Source organism: Schistocerca piceifrons, chromosome X, assembly GCF_021461385.2.
Source record: "Schistocerca piceifrons isolate TAMUIC-IGC-003096 chromosome X, iqSchPice1.1, whole genome shotgun sequence".
In the NCBI taxonomy this organism is placed as follows: Eukaryota; Metazoa; Arthropoda; class Insecta; order Orthoptera; family Acrididae; genus Schistocerca; species Schistocerca piceifrons.
This window is the reverse complement of record NC_060149.1, coordinates 737,912,847-737,937,463: the sequence shown is the minus strand read 5'-3', so window position 1 is coordinate 737,937,463 and position 24,617 is coordinate 737,912,847. Positions and strand designations below refer to the sequence as shown.

At 41.4% G+C, this 24,617-nt stretch overlaps 1 protein-coding gene across 1 annotated transcript in view; it reads left to right on the top strand.

The window, feature by feature from the left end:
- LOC124721864 (Fanconi anemia group M protein) overlaps window positions 1-24,617 on the top strand; it is a 230,472-nt gene that overhangs the window by 49,970 nt on the left and 155,885 nt on the right. The window contains exon 3 of the mRNA XM_047247000.1: window positions 15,737-15,885. Coding sequence (XP_047102956.1) covers window positions 15,737-15,885 — 149 coding nt within the window. The remainder of the gene's footprint in view (window positions 1-15,736; window positions 15,886-24,617) is intronic.

The following is a 24,617-nucleotide window of genomic DNA, read 5'->3' as shown; positions in this document are numbered from 1 at the left end:
TGAAAAAGTTTTCCTTGACGACTCTTCCTATTCTATAGCAGAATTTCTGTTATTGTAATGTGTAAAATATAATAATAATAACTATTATTATTATTATTATTATTATTATTATTATTATTATTATTAAATCTTATAAATGTTCAGTTTGTAGCCATATTTATAAATTAATTTGTGATGTCGCTTGAAATGACTCGTCCCACATCATTACGATTTATCATGGAAATGGTACATAGAACACGAAACTAACAAAATGCATGGCCATATTTAATATATGGGGACTTGGGGACAGCCCAAGTTGTGATTATAAGACCTAAGCAGACTCTGGACCACATCATAAAAGTTGACCCTGTAAGAAAATACAGTGGATCAGATGAGAACTTTGTTTAAGCTAGACCTCATGCTATGAAGTGGATACAAGATCTAGACATCAATGTGTAGTCAACAACTAGTATCATGTGCTACATTTCTTAATTATTTGTGTTTGTTGGGTGACACATTATGGTCTCTTACGTGTGTTGCACATTTGTATTCTTGTCTATTATTGCACTGATATTTGTATCTGTGCTACTGCCATGTGCCATATGAGAAAAAACTTAAAAATGCAGCCAGATGGATCTTACACTTTCCCTGAGGAAGTGTCTTTTATTCTCAGCTATAATGAATCAACATTACTTGGGTTAGGAGTGAAGTGTTTATGAGAAGGATGTCTCCTGCTGCATGCCAAGCTGCATGGTGGTCCTTGGCTGTGTCCTTTGTGCCTTGCTTTCATTACCTGTCATGTCTTGTTCTGATATTTGCTACACTCAGTCCCCTTTCCCATTTGACTTGCCTTGACTTCTTCCTTGTGTATTTGGAAGTGAGTTGTATATTATATCGTTGTTTTACAGTTTTCTCGTGCCAGCTGAGTGTTGAACTTAGAGAAGGCTGGGATTTCACTGCAGATGCATGCATTACATAGTAGCTATGTAGATGTAGATCTCCCACCTACCTCTATTAAAAGAGTTGCAGAATCCATTTCTTTGTTGTTATGCCAAAGTGCTTTATTTGCTCTGTTCGTATATCATCTAAGTCAGTTGCTTTTCCATTCTTATATTGTTTAATAGCCTTATCTAATTCTTCCATACTGAATGATGTAAGTAGATTGTCCTCCTCTTGCTTTTCTCTTTGCAGCTGTTGTAGAAGGATCATTACTTAGATGTTTCAGGAGTCTCCAAGCTTTTTGATTGTCTCTTTTTAGATCTGAGTTTTCTATGGTTTTGATCCCTTGATCCCTTTTTATCTTTCTTATAGAAGTAGTGAGTTTGTTCCGTGCTTCCACAGTTGCTTCACTGAAAGGATCTTCTTCAACTAAGTTCCTGTATTCCGTGAGTAGGGTGGCTTGGTCTGATTTAAGTCCAGAAATGTAAGATATTCAACAATTGTGAGGAATTGACATTCTGGAACAGCTCTTTACAGCAGCGGTGAAGGTGTAATCGTGTTCTGGTGCTGGTTCTATATACGTCGCTTCGATGTCGAGCAATTCTGAAAATCCCAACCAGTCTGCTTTCCTAAAGTTAAACCCTCTTCAAAAAGGTGCTTTGTGAGATATAACAGCAGAAAATATGTCACAGATTATTGGTCTGTGCTGTGAATTAAATATTGAGGGACCGACAGATTTTACACATTGTTGGCTGATACTGTTGTTACTAAATACGAGATCAGGATTATAGCGTCGCTTCCAGCTGGCGCTGTTGAATGATGCTGGTATTTTTGCATCGTGGATTAGATTCAAATGATTTAGTTCTGTCCATTCTTGTACTGCCGCCCCATTCTGATCTTCATGATCGTAGCCCCAAACATTACTATGGCTGTTTAAATCACCAATCACAATCTTCACTCTTTTATTATGAAAATTGGAGGGTTTATTAACCATAAATTTGGCAGTGGGTGGTTTATAAAGGGATGAAATGGTACAGTTGGTTGTTTCTGGAGTGAGAATTTTGATATTTTCCTTGGTTAATGCTATGGACAGGATCTGAATGTCTGGATGAACAAAAATAGCACTTTCATATTTATTATACGGTCTTTCAATGGTGAGGCGCATTCCATTTCCGCAGGTCGCAACTTGTGTGTGTCTCTTGTATGCACAATACCTGGCACTGGCATTGACTGCGTAGACCTTGTGGCAGCTCTTCTTTGGCTGCTGTTATGCCTTCTGTGTTAACAACTGTGGGCCTGAAAAGGTCTCAGAATATCCTTGAAAATCTATCAAGATACTGTGACACAAATCAGCTTAAACCCTACTCTTCAAAGATTCAAGTGTGTGCTTTTCATTTTAGAGATAGGGAAGCTACTTGTAAGTTGATTATAGCATGGTCAGGAGTTGAGTCTCAACATTGCTACACTCCAAAATACGTAGCAGTGACACTGGACAATCTCTTACTTTCAAGAGACACTGCTTGAATCGCAAGTTGGAAGTTCCCACCAGGAAAAATCTGTTAAGAAAATTGGCCAAATCACAGTGGAGCAGTCAACTTGAAACCATCCGAACCTGTGCACTTTCATTAGCCTATTCTACAGCAGTCCCTGTTTTATGTAATTCATCACATGCCAAACAGGTAGATGTAGTTCTCAACAACACCTGCAAAATTAATAACAGGTTGTTTGAAATCTGCTCCTGTTGAATGGATATACCATCTTGCAGAAATAGCATGACCACCCAATCGAAGAAAAATTGCGGCAAATAAGGAATGAAAGAAAGGGGGAATAAGAACAAACCTATCCCCTCTATGGGCATAAACTGCATTCACAGCAACTGAAGTCAGGGAAGAGTTTCCACGCCAGAAAGTGTCAGGGTGCAACTTTGGAAGGATAGACTTCCCTTCCCTCTGGTTGGAAAAAGAGTTTCTGAGACTCTGCCTCCAGAACATGACAAGGAATGGATGACCTGGAAATCTTTGAATAGGCTGAGATCAGGAGTGGGTAGATCAGTGTTTAATATGGCAAGATGGGGCTACAGTACAGAAAACAATATTAAGTGTGATTGTGGAGAAGTCCAGACTGTCCAGAACTGGGCCAAATTTTTTGTAAAAGACTATATGACATGTCAACTGTGCACCAATATAGGTTTCTGACACGACAAAACTAATTATCACTCTGACTTTTATGCTGACCCAATTTTATGCCTCCTGTTTATATTTCCTGTAATTGCTTTTACCTCCTCCAATTATCATTGTTCCAGACAGCTCTGTCCCACTTAACCCTCATCCATTTACAGAATTGTTGTTTATTATATGCACCCCCCCCCCCCAACAATAAAAGTGACACCAGTCAAGAAACCGCATCTTTAGTTTATGTCACTGTAAAATATGTCTGAAGTGCCCCAGTGTGCATGAAAAATATAATGGAATTTACTGGCAACAGTACTTACTTGAAATTTAAAAGCAGCTTACACTACTTCAGTATGATTTTTATAGAATTAATTCTGTCAGTTTAGTTTTCTCAAGTACTGCATTTTTCTGTTGTATCACTGTTCTTGCCGGGGTGTGATATATTATTTTCATGCATATCTCTTGTTGGCCACCTGCGGATCTGGGGGTGGGGGGTCTCACTGCAGATGAACCCCGGTGCATTGATACTGGCAGTTTGCACTTCAAACAGTTGTTATGCACTTATTTTATTGCTAGAAAATGTAAGTTGTTTGTATCAATAAAAATTCATATCCAACCACTAGCTCCACATCTCAAAGTACACAGTTTAGAATTCTCTTCCATCTGTGCAACTTTGAAACTAAAGATTTGGGCACCCTATATATACAAATGTTCATATCTGGTGTTGGAATATTCCATATCTAATACCCTTATTGAGATTTTTAGTGAACCATAAACTATAGTTAATAATATTTCACTCAGTCTACAGTGCAGCACGGAGCACATTAGTCCAAAAGAAAAAATTTAAGAATAGAGCATTGTATGAACTGTGAGTAAACTATAGAAAACACTCATTTTGGTTTATTTTATAGGGAGCATATGAAAAATTCAAACAAAAGCCTTAAAGTGCCATCAAATGAATAAAACTACCTACTGCTAAAAAAAATTGCAAGATAATTAACATTATACTAAAAACCACTACGGACATGAAGAATACAAATTGTGACAAAATTTCAGAGATGACTTTGTAGTTGAAGAGAAGTGTTAGTGTACTGTTAAGATTGCAGAGGAGGGAATTAAGAACTGGAACATGAAGAAAACTAAACAAGCACATACACTGTGGCTAAGAGAGATGGTGCAGTAATATGACACTAGACTCATTAAATAGGGAGGTGGTTCAAATCCCTATCCACACATCCTGATTGTTGTTTCTATGATTTACCTAAATCCCTTAAGGCAGTTGCCAGAGTGGATCCTTCAAAAAGGGTGTGCCCAATGTCCTATCATATCCTTTCCTAATCAGAGCTCGTACTCCACCTCTAATGACCTCTTCTTTGATGAAACATTGAACTCCAGTCTTCCATCCGTTTTGCTTGCACAGGGTAGGCATCATAGTTCATTAGTCAGAATGTCAGGCAACACTGGTATGTACTATAGAGAGACAATACTAAGTGTCTTAACACATTAAGAAATAGAAACAATAATAGAGTGTGTGGGTCATTACATTCTTGAAACATTGTTGAAATAAGTAGATACAGCAATTCAACACATACAAAAAGGAAAATTACAGTGTAGTGATGGGACAATAATAAGTATGATAAAATGGATAGAAATTATAATCTTGCAGAATTATTTGCAGAATATCTGTGTAATAAGACAAGACAGTACCCAAAATTTGTCACAATATCTTGATATTTATCTTGAACATTTTATATTCCGTGGAGCAGCGTGCTGTTGTGGAAATTGAGGGTAATTTTAGATCAAACAACTACCTGTTTAAACTACATAAAACCAGCTGTTAATGTTATTTTCTCCAACACATTTTGAGGAATGTGGGCAGCAGCCCTAGCTGTGTTTTCATCTTCAAGGCAGAGGGCATCCATCTGTTTTTTAGATCATCATGTATAGTGTATTCTTTTTTATGTTTTTAACCCTTATGTCCACACTAAAAAATTATACTTTGTCCTATAACCAGGTTACCAGTGTAACCTAATGAATTTATTGTCGTACCGTCACTGTTGGCAACACTCAGCTCAGGGCATATACGAAATAGTTGCAACAAGGTGTTCTAGTTATTGCTGGCTACTGTTGCACAACATTATGAATTGTTCATTATTGTTTACACCTCAACTCTGGATTCTTATGGGTGATCAGCTGGAATTATCTAAATCTGAATACAGCAGATTAAGCTATGAAGTAAAAGAATAGTATATTAGAAAGTTATGGTCTATTGTTGAGACAGAAGAGGATGACGCTATAGATTTCAGTGACAAAGATTCTGCATGGACTTCATGTAAGAAAAATGCTGCTGCTTCAGGTAGTGAAGATACAATTGGTACTTATAGTGATATTGAAGTTGAAAGAGAGACATATGATAATAGAAGCGATTAAAATGATAGAGCTGTCAAAAACAGTGAATCAGTTGTATCTTCTGCAGGCATTCTATGTGATACAGATGGAACTAAATGACTTAAGGAACCTGTTGGGACAAGAAAGTTGCTGAAGCATAATATTTTGCAGGAAAGGGCTGGTCCAACACATACAACAAAACTTCTTTTTATAAGGACCTTCAAAAGTATATTTGCAAAAGAAATGTGTGATATAATAGTATGTGAAACCAGTAGGAAGCCAAATCAGGTATTCACAAACTATAACATCAATTCAGAAGAGGAGTGAAAGAGTGGAAGCTATTGACACTGGAACAATTTGATGCATATCTTGGTATATATATATTAAATCTGGAGTAAGATTTTCTAATGCTGAACACACGAAGGAAATGTGGAAAACAAATGCATTCCCATTGTATTGTGTAAGCTTATTCCTCAACAGGTGACCTTGGTTTGGTAGTTGAGCAGATTTATAAGATTTGATAATGTGATCACTAGGGCTGAGCATTTGAAAAGTGACATAGCTGCTGCAATATCTGCCATATTTGAAATGCTAAATTCAAATATTCATAAAATCTATGTGCCCTCTGATTGCCTCACTGTTGATGAGCAGCTTTTTCCTTACAAAGGAAAGGCAAGATTTACTAAAATCTAGTCAAACATGGCTTGAAGATTTGGTGGGTTTGTGATTCGTGAAATTCTTATCCAATAACTGGCCAAATTTATACAGGTAACTCTGCTTCCAGAAGAGAAACTAATGAAGAAGAGAGGGTAGTAAAATATTTATGTTACCATTTCAAAGGCACTGGCAGAAATACAGCCACTGACAATTTTTTCACAAAGCAAGGCTGTTGATGACTTGGGATTTGTCCATAGTTGGCACTGTGAAAAGAAGCAAGCCCTATATACCGCCAGAAATGCAACCTTCCTCTTCACGCCAAGAACTGTCATCTTTATTTCAATTCAGTGAAGATGACATTTCTCTGTGTTCATATGTTCCAAAGAAGAAAAAAGCAGTTCTAGTGTTACCCACAATGCTTTATGATGCATCCACTCCTGGCCCCCTTTCAGAGCCAGATGTTATACATTATTATAACAGCACATAAGAGGGTGCTGATAATATGGACAAGTTGTGTTCTCATTACAGTGTAAAACGGAGGACAGAGAGATGGCTGCTAGCATTTGCTTAGTAGCACACATTATTTAGACAGAAAACAATCCTCAAGCAAAAAATGAGCCTGTTTCTACTGGATCTGGGAAAACATTTGGCAATGCCTTCTATTATCCCTAGATAAACAAATCCTAATTTCCTGAGAAATTTTTTCCATGAAATCAGGTATTAAGTGCATGATAGGAGGACCTCTAATTCGGGTTACTGAATGAGTGGAGGTTCAGCTAAAATGAGATTCTTCCAAATGGCTAAAAATCATTGGTGATTTTTGTATGCAAATCTCACTCAAACAAAAAGAAGAGGAAAACAAGAAAAAGTTGCAAGACATGTAGAAAACCAATATGTGATGAACACTGCACTGCAACAACAGTGTATGGATGTTGTGAATAAGTAATAATTCCAAATTTAACTATCCACTGTAATGAACAGCAAACTTTAGTAGCCATATAATATTATGTAATGTACTCTGTCACATGTAGTAAAAATTGATATATTTTGCCCAAGTTTATGACTGTATTATTTGTATTATTACTTGGTTGTCTAATGAATAATAAAAATATGAATATATTATATAAAATGAAGTGTTTCATGTGCGAACTTCACACCTGTTCTAATGGAGTTATGTGGTTACCTGGCTAACCCAAATATAGATTAGAAAGTGCATTATTTTCCATCTCATTTAAATGCTCTTCTTTGAAAGTATTTAAATTTTGCTTTTAATATGGATTTTATAAAGATGCAAATGAGGAATAATCTGAGGCTTGTGTACAGTACTTTCAATACACCTGAAAAATTGAGTGTTATAGTTATAAAGGTTATCCGGGTAACCCAATGTGGACACAAAGGTTAAACTGAACACAGGAGACATGAGCTTCATTGTAATTGTGACTGTTTGCTATTTCTTCTATAATTATTCTCTTTGCGTAAATAGAATTTATGCATAAGAAAGAGAGCATAGAGGCCACAAAAGACATTTAAGGATTTCATCAATGGGAGAAATTCTTACTGCCTAACTAAAATAAATGTTAGGCTTTAATCATGGCTGGGGATGAGCTTCTCTCTCTCTCTCTCTCTCTCTCTCTCTCTCTCTCTCTCGCTCTGCACGGACACCTGCTCAGCCATGTTGTGCAGGTTAAATACACAGTGCCAGGTCTGCAATTTGGCAGGTAGAGGGAGCTGTGCCAGATGGAATGGGTGAGGAAAGAAAAGAGGCAGGTAGTGGGTGAGAGTGTTTGGGGGAGGATGGTTGACTGCTTAGAGGGCGATAGCAGGTGTGCAAGATAGGAGGTTGGGGATCAGGGCAGCAGGTGCACAGAGTAGAAATGTGACACATATGCACTGGTACCAGTGAGTTCATGCAGTGCATGATGTTCGTGATATGGGGAAGTGGATGGAGAGGGGAAACAGAGGAAGAGAGAACTGCAGAGAAGAGGGTGTTAGTGCAGCAGGTTAACTGAGACTGAAGCCCAGAGGATTATGGGAATAAAGGATGCATTGTAATGATAATCCTCACCTGCATTGTTCAGAAAAACTGGAGCTGGGGCATGAATTCAGATCTTAAAGTTTATGAAGCAGCCATTAAAATCAAGCACATTGTGCTCAGCAGCGTGTTCTGCAACTAGGTGGTCAACTCTGCTGTTGGCGAATGTTTGATGGTGGCCATCAAGTCTGGTTGATAGCTGGTTGGTCATCATGCCCACATAAAATGCTGTGCTGCAATTGCAACAGAGTTGGTGGTATATGACATCGCTGAATTTACGCATGGCCCTGCCTGTGGAGGCATAGAATAAGCTTGTGATAGGATTGGAGTACTAGGATGTGCTGGTTGGATGAATCGGACAAGTCTAGCACTTGGTTATTCCACAGGGATGTGACTCATTTGCCTAACGGTTAAGAGTGGGAGTGGGATCGGCATGGACCAGGATACTGTGTAGAGTGGGTGGGTGGTGGAATATCACTTTAGGAGGGGTGGGAAGGATTTTGGGTAAGACATCCCACATTTCCAGGCACAATGATTAACAGCTAAAGCCCTGGTGAAGGACATGGTTCCAATACAAGGTGATATTGGGTGATGAGAAGTGCTCCTTTGCGGTTGGACTTGAGGGTTGTGGGAGGATTAGGGGTTTGTGAGAACGTGACAAGGGAAATGTGTTTGCAGGCTAGGTGTCGGGTATTAGTACCCCTGTGAAGGCCTTAGTGAGACGTTCAGCATTCTGGGAAAGGGAATTATTGTCACTGCAGATGTGCTGTCCACGGGTGGCCAGACTATGTGAGAGTGATATTTTGGTGTGGAAGGGATGACAGCTGTCAAAATGTAGGTGCTACTGATGTCTAGTGGCCTTGATGCAGACAGAAGTATGAATGAAGTCATCAAAGAGGTGGAAGTCAACGTCCAGAAGGGTGGTACACTGGGCTGAGGAGGAACAGGTGAAGTGAAGGGGAGAGAAAATGTTGAGGCTGTGAAGAAAAGAAGATAGTGTTTCTTCACCCAAGGTCCAGATCATGAAGATATTATCAAAGAACCTGAAGCAGACCAGGTGTTGAGGTTTTTGGGAGGCTAAGAAGGCTTCCTCTAGATGGCTTGTAAACACATTGGCCTAGGGGGGTACCATGTGGGTACCCATGACTGTTCTGTGGATTTTCTTTTTATATATCTTTCCCTCAAAGGAGGAACAGTTATGCTTGAGGATGTAATTAAATGTATGAGGAATAAGGAGATGGGTTTGAAGTTAGGACATGAGGGGAGAGTGTTGGACAGCGGCAAGGCCATGGGCCTGGTTGATGGTGGCATATAGAGATGTGGCATCAGCAGTAACGAGTAGGGATACAGGTGGTAATAGGTCAAAATTGGCATGGTTGTTTACCTGCTTTGTGTTTTTTAAATTTTTTGCGGTGGTCATAAAATTAGTAGTACACATTATTGATATTGCTAAGAGTGAATTGAAAGGTATTTTCAAGCTCTGAAACCTATTACACATTGGTATTTTTTAGAAACTACATTGTTTATATAATTCAACAACAATTAAAGATTTTGTTAGAGTGGGCATGAAGTATGCCACCACTACCCGGAAATGGGTGTTGTAGCATTATGGAAAATGCCTTTGTATTGCTAGGATTGATATGAAAGGCTAGGCTATGGGAGGTGGTGGTCAGTCAGAGTAGATGCATTCTGTCATGCAGTCACTGTGATTCTCACAACAATGGTAGAGCATTTGTCTGCAGGAAGCCTGTCTTGAGGATGCAGATAGTAGTTCTTTCTTTCACTGAGAAGTGTGTGTTCGTGGGAAGGCATCCAGGAAAGGATGGTGAGGCCGAGTTGGAGCTAAAGAATTCCTGGAAAGTAATTTGGTGGTGGGGAGGCAGGGAGGGTCACATTTTAGATGTTGATGAGAACTGGTAACTGGTAGAGAAAAGATTGAATGTTGGGATTAGGTTGACATTGGTTGGAGGGATTCGTAGCAAAGACATGTTTCCATTGTAGGGATTGAGGGAGAGAGGGGGGGGGGGGGGGGGGGGAGGCATAGCAGCAGGTATTTGACGAGTCCAGCATGGCTGAAATTGGGTGTGTGGCTGAAGGTCATACATTTGGATAGGACTGAAAAATGTATAAGTGGAGTTCCTAGTGGACAGGTTGACAAAACCCTAAAGGATTTGTTTAGGTTCTGGGTTTTTGTGGGAAGCAGTTTTGGGGAGTGTGGCATTGTCTTAGTTTTTTCTGAGGGTTTGTAGGGGGTGGGGGTTAGTGGGGGTAGGATAGTTTTTTATGGGTAGTGGTGCTCCTATTCAGTAATAAGGTGTCAATAAATTGGATAATTTTTGGAGATGGTGTATGAGCTGTTCTTCCAAGTATTGGAGGGTAGGGGTTTCCGACTGGGGAGATATGGTGTAGGTAGGTCAGATTGCACAGTAATGGTATCTTGTGAATTGAGCAGAGGTGCTTGAAGGATGCCTGTGCCATGGTGATTTGTTTCTGTAGTACCAACTTTGTGAGGGATACACATTGGTAGAATTGGAAAATTTTAAGCTAATTGTGAAAGGAAGAATGGATTCCATGGCTTAGGTTGTTGTTGTTGTGGTCTTCAGTCCTGAGACTGGTTTGATGCAGCTCTCCATGCTACTCTATCCTGTGCAAGCTTCTTCATCTCCCAGTACATACTGCAACCTACATCCTTCTGAATCTGCTTAGTGTATTCATCTCTTGGTCTCCCTCTACGATTTTTACCCTCCACGCTGCCCTCCAATGCTAAATTTGTGATCCCTTGATGCCTCAAAACGTGTCCTACCAACCGATCCCTTCTTCTAGTCAAGTTGTGCCACAAACTTCTCTTCTCCCCAATCCTATTCAATACCTCCTCATTAGTTACGTGATCTACCCACCTTATCTTCAGCATTCTTCTGTAGCACCACATAACGAAAGCTTCTATTCTCTTCTTGTCCAAACTGATTATCGTCCATGTTTCACTTCCATACATGGCTACACTCCATACAAATACTTTCAGAAAGGACTTCCTGACACTTAAATCTATACTCGATGTTAACAAATTTCTCTTCTTCAGAAACGATTTCCTTGCCATTGCCAGTCTACATTTTATATCCTCTCTACATCGACCATCATCAGTTATTTTGCTCCCTAAATAGCAAAACTCCTTTACTACTTTAAGTGTCTCATTTCCTAATCTAATTCCCTCAGCATCACCCGATTTAATTTGACTACATTCCATTATCCTTGTTTTGCTTTTGTTGATGTTCATCTTATATCCTCCTTTCAAGACACTGTCCATTCCGTTCAACTGCTCTTCCAAGTCCTTTGCTGTCTCTGACAGAATTACAATGTCATCGGCGAACCTCAAAGTTTTTATTTCTTCTCCATGGATTTTAATACCTACTCCGAATTTTTCTTTTGTTTCCTTTACTGCTTGCTCGATATACAGATTGAATAACGTCGGGGAGAGGCTACAACCCTGTCTCACTCCTTTCCCAACCACTGCTTCCCTTTCATGCCCCTCGACTCTTATAACTGCCACCTGGTTTCTGTACAAATTGTAAATAGCCTTTCGCTCCCTGTATTTGACCCCTACCACCTTCAGAATTTGAAAGAGAGTATTCCAGTTAACGTTGTCAAAAGCTTTCTCTAACTCTACAAATACTAGAAATGTAGGTTTGCCTTTCCTTAATCTATTTTGTAAGATAAGTCGTAGGGTCAGTATTGCCTCACGTGTTCCAACATTTCTATGGAATCCAAACTGATCTTCCTTGAGGTCAGCTTCTACCAGTTTTTCCATTCGTCTGTAAAGAATTCGTGTTAGTATTTTGCAGCTGTGACTTATTAAACTGATAGTTCGGTAATTTTCACATCTGTCAACACCTGCTTAGGTAGGAACAGGATTTGGGACTGGATTTTAGCTGGGAATAGGGAAATTTTTTGAACTGATGCAGATTGTGATGTTGCTATAGGGAGAAGGAAAGTAACGTGACATCAGTGAGTGTTGGGCAAATGCTGCGGAATATTAGAGGTAAAACTGGGTGGTGTTTTATTGGAGGAATGAAGTAAAGATGTGACATAGATATGGAAAATGAACAGACAAAAGCATCAGATGGTTATAAATCATTATCTTTTATTTACTGATTTCCAGAAAAATAGGAGGTAATACTTATCATGTCTGTCATTTGGTAAGGCACATATTTGAGTTTGGTGATAACTGGGTCCGCAGCTTTCATGAAATTTTTAAATGAAGCCATTCCACTTTTGATTGCTGAATGCTTGTAAATGACCACATGTTAAAATTTCACTACTTATCATTTCCACTCACGAATAGAGTGAGGGAAAAATGACTGTCTATAAGCCTCCATACAAGCCCTAATTTCTCATATATTTATAGTTTTATTTCGTTTCTTCAGCCTAGCAACATTCACAACTTTTTTCTGCCTGTAACGTGTTAGCTCACTACTGTCAAACTATGAACTCGTTACTGCTTTCCATTCTACAGGGACAGAACACATGGTTGTTAAGTGACACCAGAAAAATACTGGAAAAAGCTGTCCTCATATGACTTCCTTCTGTAAGCTCCTTTCAGGTGTCTTACTGCAACCTCTCTGTTGCTACAGCTCTGTAGCACAAGTTCTTTAAAGGAAGGAAAAACACTTTCTACCAGTCATTCTAACACATTTCTGTAGTAAAATAACTGTCTCAAAAATGCTTAAAGCACATTCACAAAGACTAAGTCCATCACAGTCACAGTGTTTGGTTTAAAATTGCTTTAATTTTAGTTCCTTCCTTATAACTGTCTTTCAGATTTCCCTAGTGTCACAGTTTAAGTAGATCAGAAAAGTTGTCTTGTAGCTTGCATTCAGCCAAGTTTCATCATCATTATGCTCATTCTGAAGTGAATTTCTGCAAACTACAGTTATACCCTAAAGCAGTTCTTCGTGTATAAATAAATCTTTTTGCCACGTGATATTTCATGTGGATGGCATTACGGAAAACAGTTAATGGAAATTCAGTGTGATTTCCTCATTGGTAGAACATTGTTAAAAACTCAAAATCCTATACTGCACACAACAAAAGTTTTACAAAGTTTTAGACATCCAAGGCAGAGTGTGGAGAGATTTTAAGAGTGTGTCAGTGCGTGGACCTGACTCCTCTTTTAGCGGTCCACAGGGGCAGATGTCATTCATGGCTGCCCTGTTGTAGGGAATACTCACCACTTGACAGCTAGTGCCTGCAGCTCCTATAACCATACCAATTTTTTATTGAAAGTGGTCATTGCCTTTACATTTGAGACTTTGTGGTCACCTAATAATTTTCTACTTATAGTAAATCTTCTTTTGAGTGAAGTCAAATAATATGCATCACCCTCTCTTGTAAAATAAAACAAATAGAATTATTGAAAGACATGACACCAACACCTGTCTCCTCTGAAATAATCATTTAAATGTGACTGTGGCTGAAATATTTAGCTTACAGTAGTCGAAAGACACATCATAACATTAAATTTTAGACTCTTTCACATATTATAATTTCTGAACTGTAAGCCAAAACCAAGAGGTAGTTAATATACAAAGATCCTACTCCATTTTGTATAGCATTTGTTTTTACTAAAATTATTCTGTAAATATTGTAAATAAAGAAAAAATCAGCCTAATGAAAGAATACCGCATGTAAAATTGCAAGTTTCTGCCAAATTTGAACTTCCTATCTATCTTCCCTACCATTCATGAAAACATTGTGTAATAACTGCAAAAACATTTACTTTGAATTTTTGAAAATGTGTCAAGTTCTGTCTTCTCCGTATACTAGGACTTCGTGATATTAAGGTTATTATATAAACAGTTATTACAATTGCAAAATGGAAGTGATGTCATGCAGGAGAACTGGGTGCAGATGGCATAAAGAAACGCTTGCAGCCAGAACACGTCAGCGCCACGTACCAATTATAGAGCCATTAGCAAGTGAGATATGGAAGGCAGTACATGCTTCCCCACAAGTCTCTGTCTCATCCACAAGTGTCTTGACAGTAATTTTTGTGTAACTGGCAGACTTAACATAAAATCAATTTTTTTTCAATGTGTATATCTGCAGATTTATACTTAGTTTTCTCTCTTCCGTGTAGTTGACACTGTGTCTTAAGAAGTTTTCTGATATTCCCAGTGTACCAAGGAGATTATTCATCTGGATTTGAGTTATTTTTGCTCTTTTTGTTCACTGTCCAAATTAAATAATTTGAGTTTTTGTCTGAGAAATTAGATAACCTCATCATTATCAGTTTTAAAGAACATATAGAATTTTATGCTTGCTTTTCTGTCTCTTTGTACCGTGGTATTTATTGTGTACACAACCGCTTTGTGGTCACTGATCCCTGAGCACAAAGAGGTCAAGTCAGTTTATTGCCATCAGGTCTATTCCATTTCTCTCATGGTTATTGTGCCAAACTACCTGTTCTAGGTAATTTTCATAGAAAACTTTTATGTCTGTCTACCAAATTTTAACAATCAATGTGGAGCCATTAAAATCTCCGAAAAGTATTATTGCATGATTTGGAAACATAAGTTGTGAGAACAAATTTTTTTCTCTGAAGTTCTCAGTTCTGCAGCTGAAACTGCTACATGATAGTGGCTTACATTTTTAAACTATCACTGTAATCTCATTTGTGATTGTTGTTCATACCCAGACCATTTCACATGCAAACACTTAGTTTTTCCATTGACATCCCAGTGTTGTCAGTTTCTCACTTTAGTCAACTTTCAGTGCTAAGTTTTACTTGGGTTCGACAGCTTTTCAGTTGGGGCTCAAACACTGAGACTTTTTGTGAATCATTATAAGTTTATCACTAATTTTTTATATCTTCATCACTTTGGGGTATTTTTTCAGGTTTTATGTGAGTATTTGGTAACTCTTTGCAGCAGTATTTATTTCACTATAAAAAAAAAAAAAAAAAAAAAAAAAAAAAAAATTTGCAAGCAATATATCTTTCCAGATTGAGGATAATCAGTGTTATTGTAAAATGGAAAACTAGGGGATCAATAAACCCAATCAAGACTCTGGTAGTCTTAAAAAATTTGTTGGTTGGAGCTGACAAACTGAAAAGTCTATTGTGCAAACTTATTTTACATCATTCTCATAAACTGCTGTAGTAGACTTCCCATGTTGCTCAGGTACAGAAGTTGGTATCTGAATGATGTGTCCAGATACCTTTGCCTTCATGTTTTAGGTGAAAGTAACAAGAAATAATGTAAGAGAATTATGATGGAAAATAATGAAGGGAAGAGGACTTGAGGTTGGAATCAGCTAAGACGTACAGCCGAAAATGCATGGGTGTGAATTTTAGTTGCAAGTCTTTATAGGAATCCATAGGAAAGTATGTAAAGAGGAAGTTCCTACGCACTGTGTCAAGATATGTACTTTTTAATACCAATTAAACAAGAAAATTGAGTAGTTGAACAGATAATTACTCAGTGTATGCTGTTAACATTTATTTGTAATATTCTCTCTCTCTCTCTCTCTCTCTCTCTCACTCACTTTGAATTAACTTATATTTGCACTTGTATTTCAGACATCTGTATATGGGAGAAGAAGCTCCAGGCTTTGACGTTAGTGCAGGGCGCACATGGAAGTATCCAGTAGACATCCCAAAACGTGATTACCAGTTCAACATTATTCAGAATGCTTTGTATCATAACACACTTGTCTGTCTACCGACAGGTGAGTCTCAAAAATTTTTGATGATATCTTTTTCATTTTGTGCATGTGACCTAGTGTGCAGATGAATTTACCTTCTAAAATAGCCAAATATATGTCAATAGACTGTTGCCATCTAAGTCATATGTTTTAATAAATATGTTGTGACAGTGCCACAACATTTAACAGTGCCGCCACGTCAGTATGCGTAAACGGCGATAGAGGTGCTCCGCAACTCGGCTGAGCGCGGGAGCGCCACCTAGCTACGAACGGCGCCGGCCGCATGTCACGGCACGGCAGTCGAATGACCGATACGGAATTGGTAGCATGTAACCAGCTATAGTTTCTACGTTTGTATATCCACGCAATTTATTAGTGATTAAAGGTTATAACACTTTTTGGCCACTAGGTCGGATATTTTTGTTCCTGCGTTGTGGATTTGTGTGTTCGTGTCGGGGCAGACATGGAACAGCTTATGCAAGCGCTCATTGAACAACAAACACAGCTGACAGCTGCTATTCAGGCGTTGTCAACATCGCTTACTCATCGTCTGTCTTCCTCTTCTCCGCCTCCGTTCCCTCCTGACAACGAGGCCGCTGAAGACTGGGAGGATTATGAGAAGCGTTTGCGGCAACACTTCTTGGCTTTCGACGTTGTCGACGCTCCTATGTGCAAGTCGTTATTTCTATCTTGGATTTCCCCACGGATCTATCAGCTGCTATCTCAGTTAGCCCCGCTGCAGGAACCTGCCTCTCTGTCCTTCCAAGAAATGTGTGACTTATTGTCTAACTATTACTGAAAAAACACCCACGTCGTTGCCGCCCGCATGGCGTTCTACTGGTGTCGTAAACAGCCCCATCAATCTTACCGGGCTTGGGCGGCGGAACTACACGGTCTGAGTAGGAAATGTCAGTTTGTCACGAACACTCATAATGAGCCTTATGCTGATTCAGTGGTTAGGGATGTGATTCTACGGCTTGCTCTTGATAAAGAAGTTTGGCAACGTGCCTTACACCTGCCAAACCCATCGTTGTCGGAAGTTCTAAGCATCGCTCAATCTTTTGAAGTGTCTCACACTGCTGGTGTGCAAATAGACGCGTGGTGTGATGTAGGCGCTATACAGACCACTTTCGACACGGACAATTTGCCTGTTTCCCAGGGGACCGACGATGTGGCGGTGGTTCACTCGCGTCAACAACGTCGCGTTGGGCCGCCACGCTCGCAGCAAAAACAGCAACCACAGAAGCAGGTTCGTTCCGCACTTCCTTCTTGTCCACATTGTTTCGTACAGCATGACAGGTCTGCGTGTCCCAAACGTTGGGCCACGTGTAATTCATGTAGGAAAAAAGGCCACATTGCTTCTGTGTGTCAGTCTCCTAAAGTTCCTGTCGACGAGGACGAGGCATCGGACATCGATGTTAACTGTGTGCTTTCTCAAACAAATAAGTTGTTTGTTACTGTTCGTCTTCTGGATAAAGACATTCGCATGCAAGTGGACACTGGCTCTGCAGTAACTCTCATTAATTCTTGCACGTATTTGGAGTTGGGCTCCCCTCCCTTGTCTCCAGTTACGCGAAATCTGAGAACTTATAATAAACAGAAAATTCCTATCGTTGGCCAGTTTGATGCTTCCACTGCCTACAAGTCTGTTGTTAGGCCCCTCACGTTTTATGTGGTGGATCATGCGGGCACTGAAAACCTGTTCGGTTATGATGCTTTCCAGTTGTTCAGGTTCTCCATTGATGATGATGTGCACCTCATATCTGAGGATATTCCGTATCAACAGCTGGATGGATTGTGTTCTGAATTTTCGTCCGTGTTCTCTGCTGGTCTGGGTCGTGCCAAGGATTTTGAAGCCCACATTACTCTTAAACCTACAGCTCGCCCTAAGTTTTTCCGGGCACACCCTATTCCGGTGGCGTTGCGTGCACCTATCAAGGCTGAGATAGACAGGTTAACAGCTTCAGGGATTCTCCTTCCTGTTAAGTCCAGCGAATGGGCATCGCCAATCGTGGTGGTTTCTAAACCAAACGGGAGTGTGCGATTGTGTGGTGATTTTAAAGCCACTGTCAACTCTCAGAGCCTCATTGACACTTATCCTCTTCCCCGTCCTGAGGAGTTATTTACCAAGCTTGCTGGGGGCCAGTTCTTTTCCAAACTTGATTTATCGGAGGCGTACCATCAGTTGCCGTTGGATGCGTCTTCCAAGGAATTTCTCGTCATCAACACTCCTTGTGGGTTGTATCAATACCAGCGGTTACCGTTTGGCGTCGCTAACGTGCCGGCCATTTTTCAGCGGTTTTTGGAACAGCTCATGGCTTCCGTTCCCGGCTGCATGAACTATCTGGATGACATTGTTGTCATGGGGGTGGGTTGAAGTGCAATCTGGACAAGTCACAGTTCTTCCAACCCTCCATTGTGTATCTTGGTTTCCACTTGTCCCGTGAAGATATATGTCCTCTACGTCAGCATGTTGCAGCCATTACCGCTCTACCCCGGCCGTCTACGGTCAAAGAACTTCAGGCGTTTCTAGGCAAGATTGCTTATTATCACAAATTCATTCCATCCACGGCGGCGGTAGCTCATCCTCTGCATCAGCTGTTACGCAAAAACGTTCCTTTCTGTTGGTCCGATGAGTGTGAGCAGGCTTTTGTCCGCCTGAAGGCTCATTTGAAGTCAGCGCCTTGTCTTGCCACATTCCGTCCGGGTCAGCACTTGGTTCTGGCGACTGACGCGTCCCAGTATGGCCTAGGGGCTGTTCTCGCCCATCGGTGTGAGGATGGGTCGGAACAACCCATCGCCTATGCTTCCAAGACCCTCAACGACGCGCAACGGCGTTAGTCTCAAATCGAAAAGGAGGCGCTCGCTATCATTTATGCTCTAAAAAGTTCAGCGTTTTTTTGTATGGTTCTAAGTTTCACCTCATCACCGACCACAAGCCACTGGTCTCTCTGTTCAGCCCATCGGCGTCGCTTCCGGATAAGGCAGCTCACCGCCTGCAACGTTGGGCCTTATACTTGTCTCGTTTTCACTATGAGATTCACTATCGCCCCATGGCCCAGCATGCCAACACTGACGCGTTGTCGCATTTGCCGATGGGCCCCGACCCGGTTTTCGATCGAGATGAACTACTCTGTTTCCACATTGATGAGGCAGAACGTCGTGCAGTCGAGGGTTTTCCGCTTACAGGTTCGCAGGTCGTGTCGGCTACTGCGCAGGACCCGGTCCTGCGTCAGATGATCGGTTTTATTCAACGGGGTTGGCCGGACAGGACCAAGGGCCGGGCATCAGATTCCCTTGGCAACTACCATGCCTTGCGCCTTCGTCTGTCTGTTCGTGATGGTGTTGTTCTTCTGGCCACGGATGGCGCATCTCCACGGGTCGTGGTGCCAGCCTCTCTTCACAAAGATGTTCTCAAACTGTTGCATGAAGGCCATTGGGGGATTTCTCGGACTAAGTCCCTGGCCCACAAGCACGTTTATTGGCCCGGTATTGATTCGGACATCGCCCACATGGTCGCTGCGTGTGGTCAGTGTGCTCAACAACTGGCTGCACCCCGTACAATGCCCTCTCCGTGGCCTGACCCGGCGCAGCCATGGGAACAGGTGCACGCTGACTTTGCCGGCCCCTTCCTCGGCACTTATTGGCTGCTGTTGATTGACGCCTTCTTGAAGTTTCCGTTTGTTGTTCGATGTCCGTCGCCCACCACTGCGGCGACGACACTGGCTTTGTCCAAAATCTTTGCACTAGAAGGTCTTCCATCCACGGTCGTCACGGACAATGGCCCTCAGTTCTCTTCGCAGGCCTTCCGTGATTTTTGTACTGGACACGGGATTCATCATGTTACAGCACCGCCCTTCCATCCGCAATCGAATGAGGAGGTCGAGTACCTTGTCCGCACTTTCAAAAGCCAGATGAAAAAATTCGTTAGTGCTTTTTCCACAGATGACGCTCTGTTGCATTTTCTGAGTTCTTACCGCTTCATGCCTCTGGTGATCGCAGCCCTGCTGAACTCTTGCATGGCTGCCAACCGCGCACTCTACTGCACCTGCTTCACCCTGTCAGGCCTTGTACTGTGTCCCCTCGTGCGGGAAAATACTCGGTGGGCACCGATGTGTGGGCACGAGGGTATGGATCTCGCCCTAAATGGATTCCAGGGGTGGTCAAGGCTCTTCGCAGCCGCCGGCTTTGTGAAATACGTACGGACGACGGCGTGGTTGTTCGCCATTACGACCAGATGCGCCCACGAGTGGTGGCCACACTGGTGCCACCGCCCCTTCCTTCGCCTCCACCAGCCCGAGAAGCCAGTCCTGTCGCTGCTGCCGATCTCCCGTGCGTGTTGCTGCAGCCGACGTCGCTACCGCTTCCGAGTACGCTGGAACCGGCCCCAGTCGCGACGCCGCCTTCTCCGGGACCCATCTCGCTGGAGCACATTCCTAGGTCCATGACACCTATGGATGCTGCTCCGGAGTTTTCACCCATCATCTCGTCCAGGAGGCATGTTTCACGCACGAGCTTCCGTCCTGGACATTTTCGACCATAGTCTCGTGTTTCTCCGCGGGATCTTCTCGGGGCCTCCCAAGAGGCCATGGATGTCTCCTCGCTGTCCGTGTCTCCCTGGAAGTGAGTGTTTTTTTTTCAAGGGGGGAAAAGTGTTGTGACAGTGCCACGACATTTAACAGTGCCGCCACGTCAGTACACGCAAATGGCGATAGAGGCGCTCTGCAACTGGGCTGAGTGCGGGAGCGCCACCTAGCTGCGAACGGCACCGGCCGCATGTCACGGCACGGCAGTCGAATGACAAATACGGAATTGGTAGCATGTAACCAGCTATTGTTTCTACGTTTGTATATCCACGCAATTTATTAGTGATTAAAGGTTATAACAAAATACATGATTGGTGTCAATTGGCAGTGATTACTGAAACTGGACATTATGAAATAGTCAGACCACTGTGAACTAACAGTATCGGTAATGTTTTTTTGTACAAATAATGCAATGTAAAATATGAATTGAGGAACCTGAACAAAAGTATTTAATTTACATATTTCTGAATGCAGGGAACACAGATGTCTACACTAAATGTTGTCAAATGATCGTTCCTCTACAGACAAGTATTTAATTTACTTGTTATGTCTGAATGCAGGGAACACAGATGTCTACACTAAATGTTGTCAAATGATCATTCCTCTACAGACATATTACAGCACTTAAACAGGGAGTTAAGGAATGCAGAAGATGGGTTAGGCTCATTGTATCAGTACAACCCTAAATTACATCTGTCTAATGATTGCTGCGAAATGGGTAGCATCTCACTGACATTAGTTAACAGTGGTTGTGCTTGATGTTGGCAAGGCTGGTCAGTGTAACCTGTAGTACTCCATTAGTATAAATGCTGCACATGCTTCAGTGATGACAGTTCAACATGAGGTGGAACGTGGCATGTAGATAGAGACGTAATTTGGCTGAACCACTCAAATCATTAGCATAAATATGCTATGGAAAGTTTTGGCATAATGTGAATAATTTAGTAGTAAAGGTAACAACTCACCAAATAGTAGAGGCGTTGATTCATTGACAGGCACACAAACAAGACTGAAAACTTCGTTAGCTACTGGATGGATCATGCTCATGCAGAAACACCACACACACACACACACACACACACACACACACACACACACACCCACCCACACACACACACACACCTATACAACCTCATTGTGCAAGCTTATTGTGCAATGCTGGTTGACTGGAGTGAGGGTGAGGTGAGAAACTGGAGGGAGAGTTGAGGAAGGGTGATGGCTCAGATGAAGGCAGCAGGTGTAAAGTATATGCAGTAGTGAGAGGCAACAGGTGCACACCAGCACTGATGAGTTCATGAAGTGCATGTGGAAGAGTAGATTGGGAGATGTTAATTGAGCAGAGGAAGGAGAGACTGTGAGGAAGAGAATGTGGGTGTAGGAGCTGTGTGGAAGTGTGTGTAGGATAGAGGTTGGTGGAGATTGACACCTGGAGGATTACAGGAATGAAGGATGTGCTGCAAGGACAACTCCTATCTACATAGTTCAGAAAAACTGATACTGGGGAGGAATGGTCCAGAAGAGATGGGTTTTGAAGCTGCCTTTGAAGGAGAACATGCTGTGCTCAGCAGCGTATTTGGTCAGTGGATGATCAACTCTGCTCTTTGCAATCGTTTGAAGGTGACCATTCATCAAGGTGGATACGTGGCAGATGGTCGTGACCACTGCTCCACAACATGTGTGACCTGGATCCTACGTCCCAGCACGAGTTTCTCTAAACTACGTAGATGGGAAATCTCCTGGCATCCTAGCAACACACCCATTATTCCCGTAATTATCATGGCCTCAATTTCCACTAACCCATTCCCAACAATACTTTGCACTTGATTGTATGGAAAGTATCCATTAAATCTGATCAGTTGACCCGTTAATGTCAGTGTCTTTGTCATAGACCACAGTTTTGTGGTTGGTGTCATATCACATTGATTGAGCTTACATCTTGGTGCTTAGTTCTTTACAAATGAAATAGGTGTTCACATTATGTTTGTATATACAACTGCCAATCTTGATGAAAAATTAAGATCTTAAAAAAAAGGGCACTCCGTCTTCAGGCCATGAGTGGCCTACCGGGACCATCTGACCGCCATGTCATCCTCAGATGCGGATAGGAGGGGCATTGGATCAGCACACCACTCTCCTGGTTGTTATGATGGTATTCTTGACCGAAGCCACTACTATTCAGTCGAGTAGCTCCTCAGTTGGCATCACAAGGCTGAGTGCACCCCGAAAAATGGCAACAGCGCATGGCGACCTCGATGGTCATGCATACAAGGGCCGACCCCGCCTGACAGCGCTTAACTTCAGTGATCTCACGGGAACCGGTGTATCCACTGCGGCAAGGCCGTTGCCTAAGATCTAATTCTAACATTAAATAATTATCGGTTTTCAGTATCACTGCAAAGTTTCACATTCCATTAAACTACTATTTCATTATAAACTACCAATTTCGTAATTGGATGTTTATGATTTAAATAAAATTTTCATGTATTGGGATCACATAAGTGCATAGTGATTCAGAGGATGAAAATTGTCCTAAATTTTCAACTTCCAAAATGCTCAGCTTTTTCTGTCAGTTTGTCCATAATGGATGACTTATGCTGTCGCAAAAAGTTAAAGCATTTAAGAAGGGTATCATGGTCACTGCAACAGCAACAACCCGAAGCTACACTCATTGACAACAAGTCTTCACATCCAGCCTGTCCATTCCTTGATTTCCCTTGACATGACAGCAAGCCAGCACACATGAGCAGATCAGTGACCAGAGCAGCACTGTATTACATGCCATCCCTTTACATGCTACAACCATCTTCTTGAAGGGAAACATGATGTACATGAAAAATATTTGCAGTTGCAAATACAAACAACCATCAGCTGTATAAGGGAATGACAATAATGAAAACTGGTGCTGGACTGGGACTCAAAACTGTATTTCCCACTTTACACAAACGGTCATTTTAACTGCTTTGGCTGTCAGTGCACGACCCACAGCCAGACCTAAACTTCCATATGTCATCATTCCTGCATCACAGCCTGTACTTGTACACACATTATGTAATTCCTATACAGTGGAGAACATTTTAATTGAAAGTTGCTGCCTGATATTGTCAGATAAATACCATATTATAAATACAATAATCAAATATTATAAATGTGACAATATCCTTTGGACATGCATACATGTCCAGAGGAACACTGCATCATTTTTCTTAGCAACATAGGCATTGCAACATCGTATTTATTCGCTGATACCAGCCAGTGACTTTCAATTAAAATGTCCTCTCCTGTATGGGAATTACATAATGTATGTACAAGTACAGGTTGTATACATGGAAGTTTTGGTCTGACCATGAGTTGTGTGTGGATAGCCAAAACAGTTCAGGCAACCACTCATGTAAAGTGGGAAATCGGGGTTCGAGTCCCGGTCCAGCACAAAGTTTTCATTGTCATCATTCCTATATACAGCAGACGGCTGTTTGTATTAGCAAGTGTGAAAACATTTCATGTATTTCATAATGGCTGTAGTAGTGCCTGTTCCTTCTGACATGTATGTATGTATGTCCAGAGGAACAGTGCACTGCTCTTCTTAACTGCATAAGTACTGCAATATTCAAAGTTAATGTGTCCTTGGGGGGAGGACAAATGGTTGTAGATCAAACTAAAAACATAAAATAAAAATTCGTGGGTTAAGTCAATAGCCATGTTTTTACAGACATCTCTCAACTCATTTGTAATTATTAAATTTCAAAACAAAGTATAGTATTAACAGTAGTTTATAATCAGTGTTAAAACAATATCACTAGAAGCTTCTGTAAAGTTTAGAAGGTAGGAGACGAGATACTGGCAGAAGTAAAGCTGTGAGGACCGGGTGTGAGTCGTGCTTCGGTAGCTCAGATGGTAGAGCACTTGCCCGCGAAAGACAAAGGTCCCGAGTTCGAGTCTTGCTCGGGCACACAGTTTTAATCTGCCAGGAAGTTTCATATCAGCGCACACTCCACTGCAGAGTGAAAATTATCATTCTGGAAACATCCTCCAGGCTGTGGCTAAGCCATGTCTCCGCAGTATCCTTTCTTTCAGGAGTGCTAGTTCTGCAAGCTTCGCAGGAGAACTTCTGCAAAGTTTGGAAGGTAGGAGACGAGATACTGGCAGAAGTAAAGCTGTGAGGACCGGTCGTGA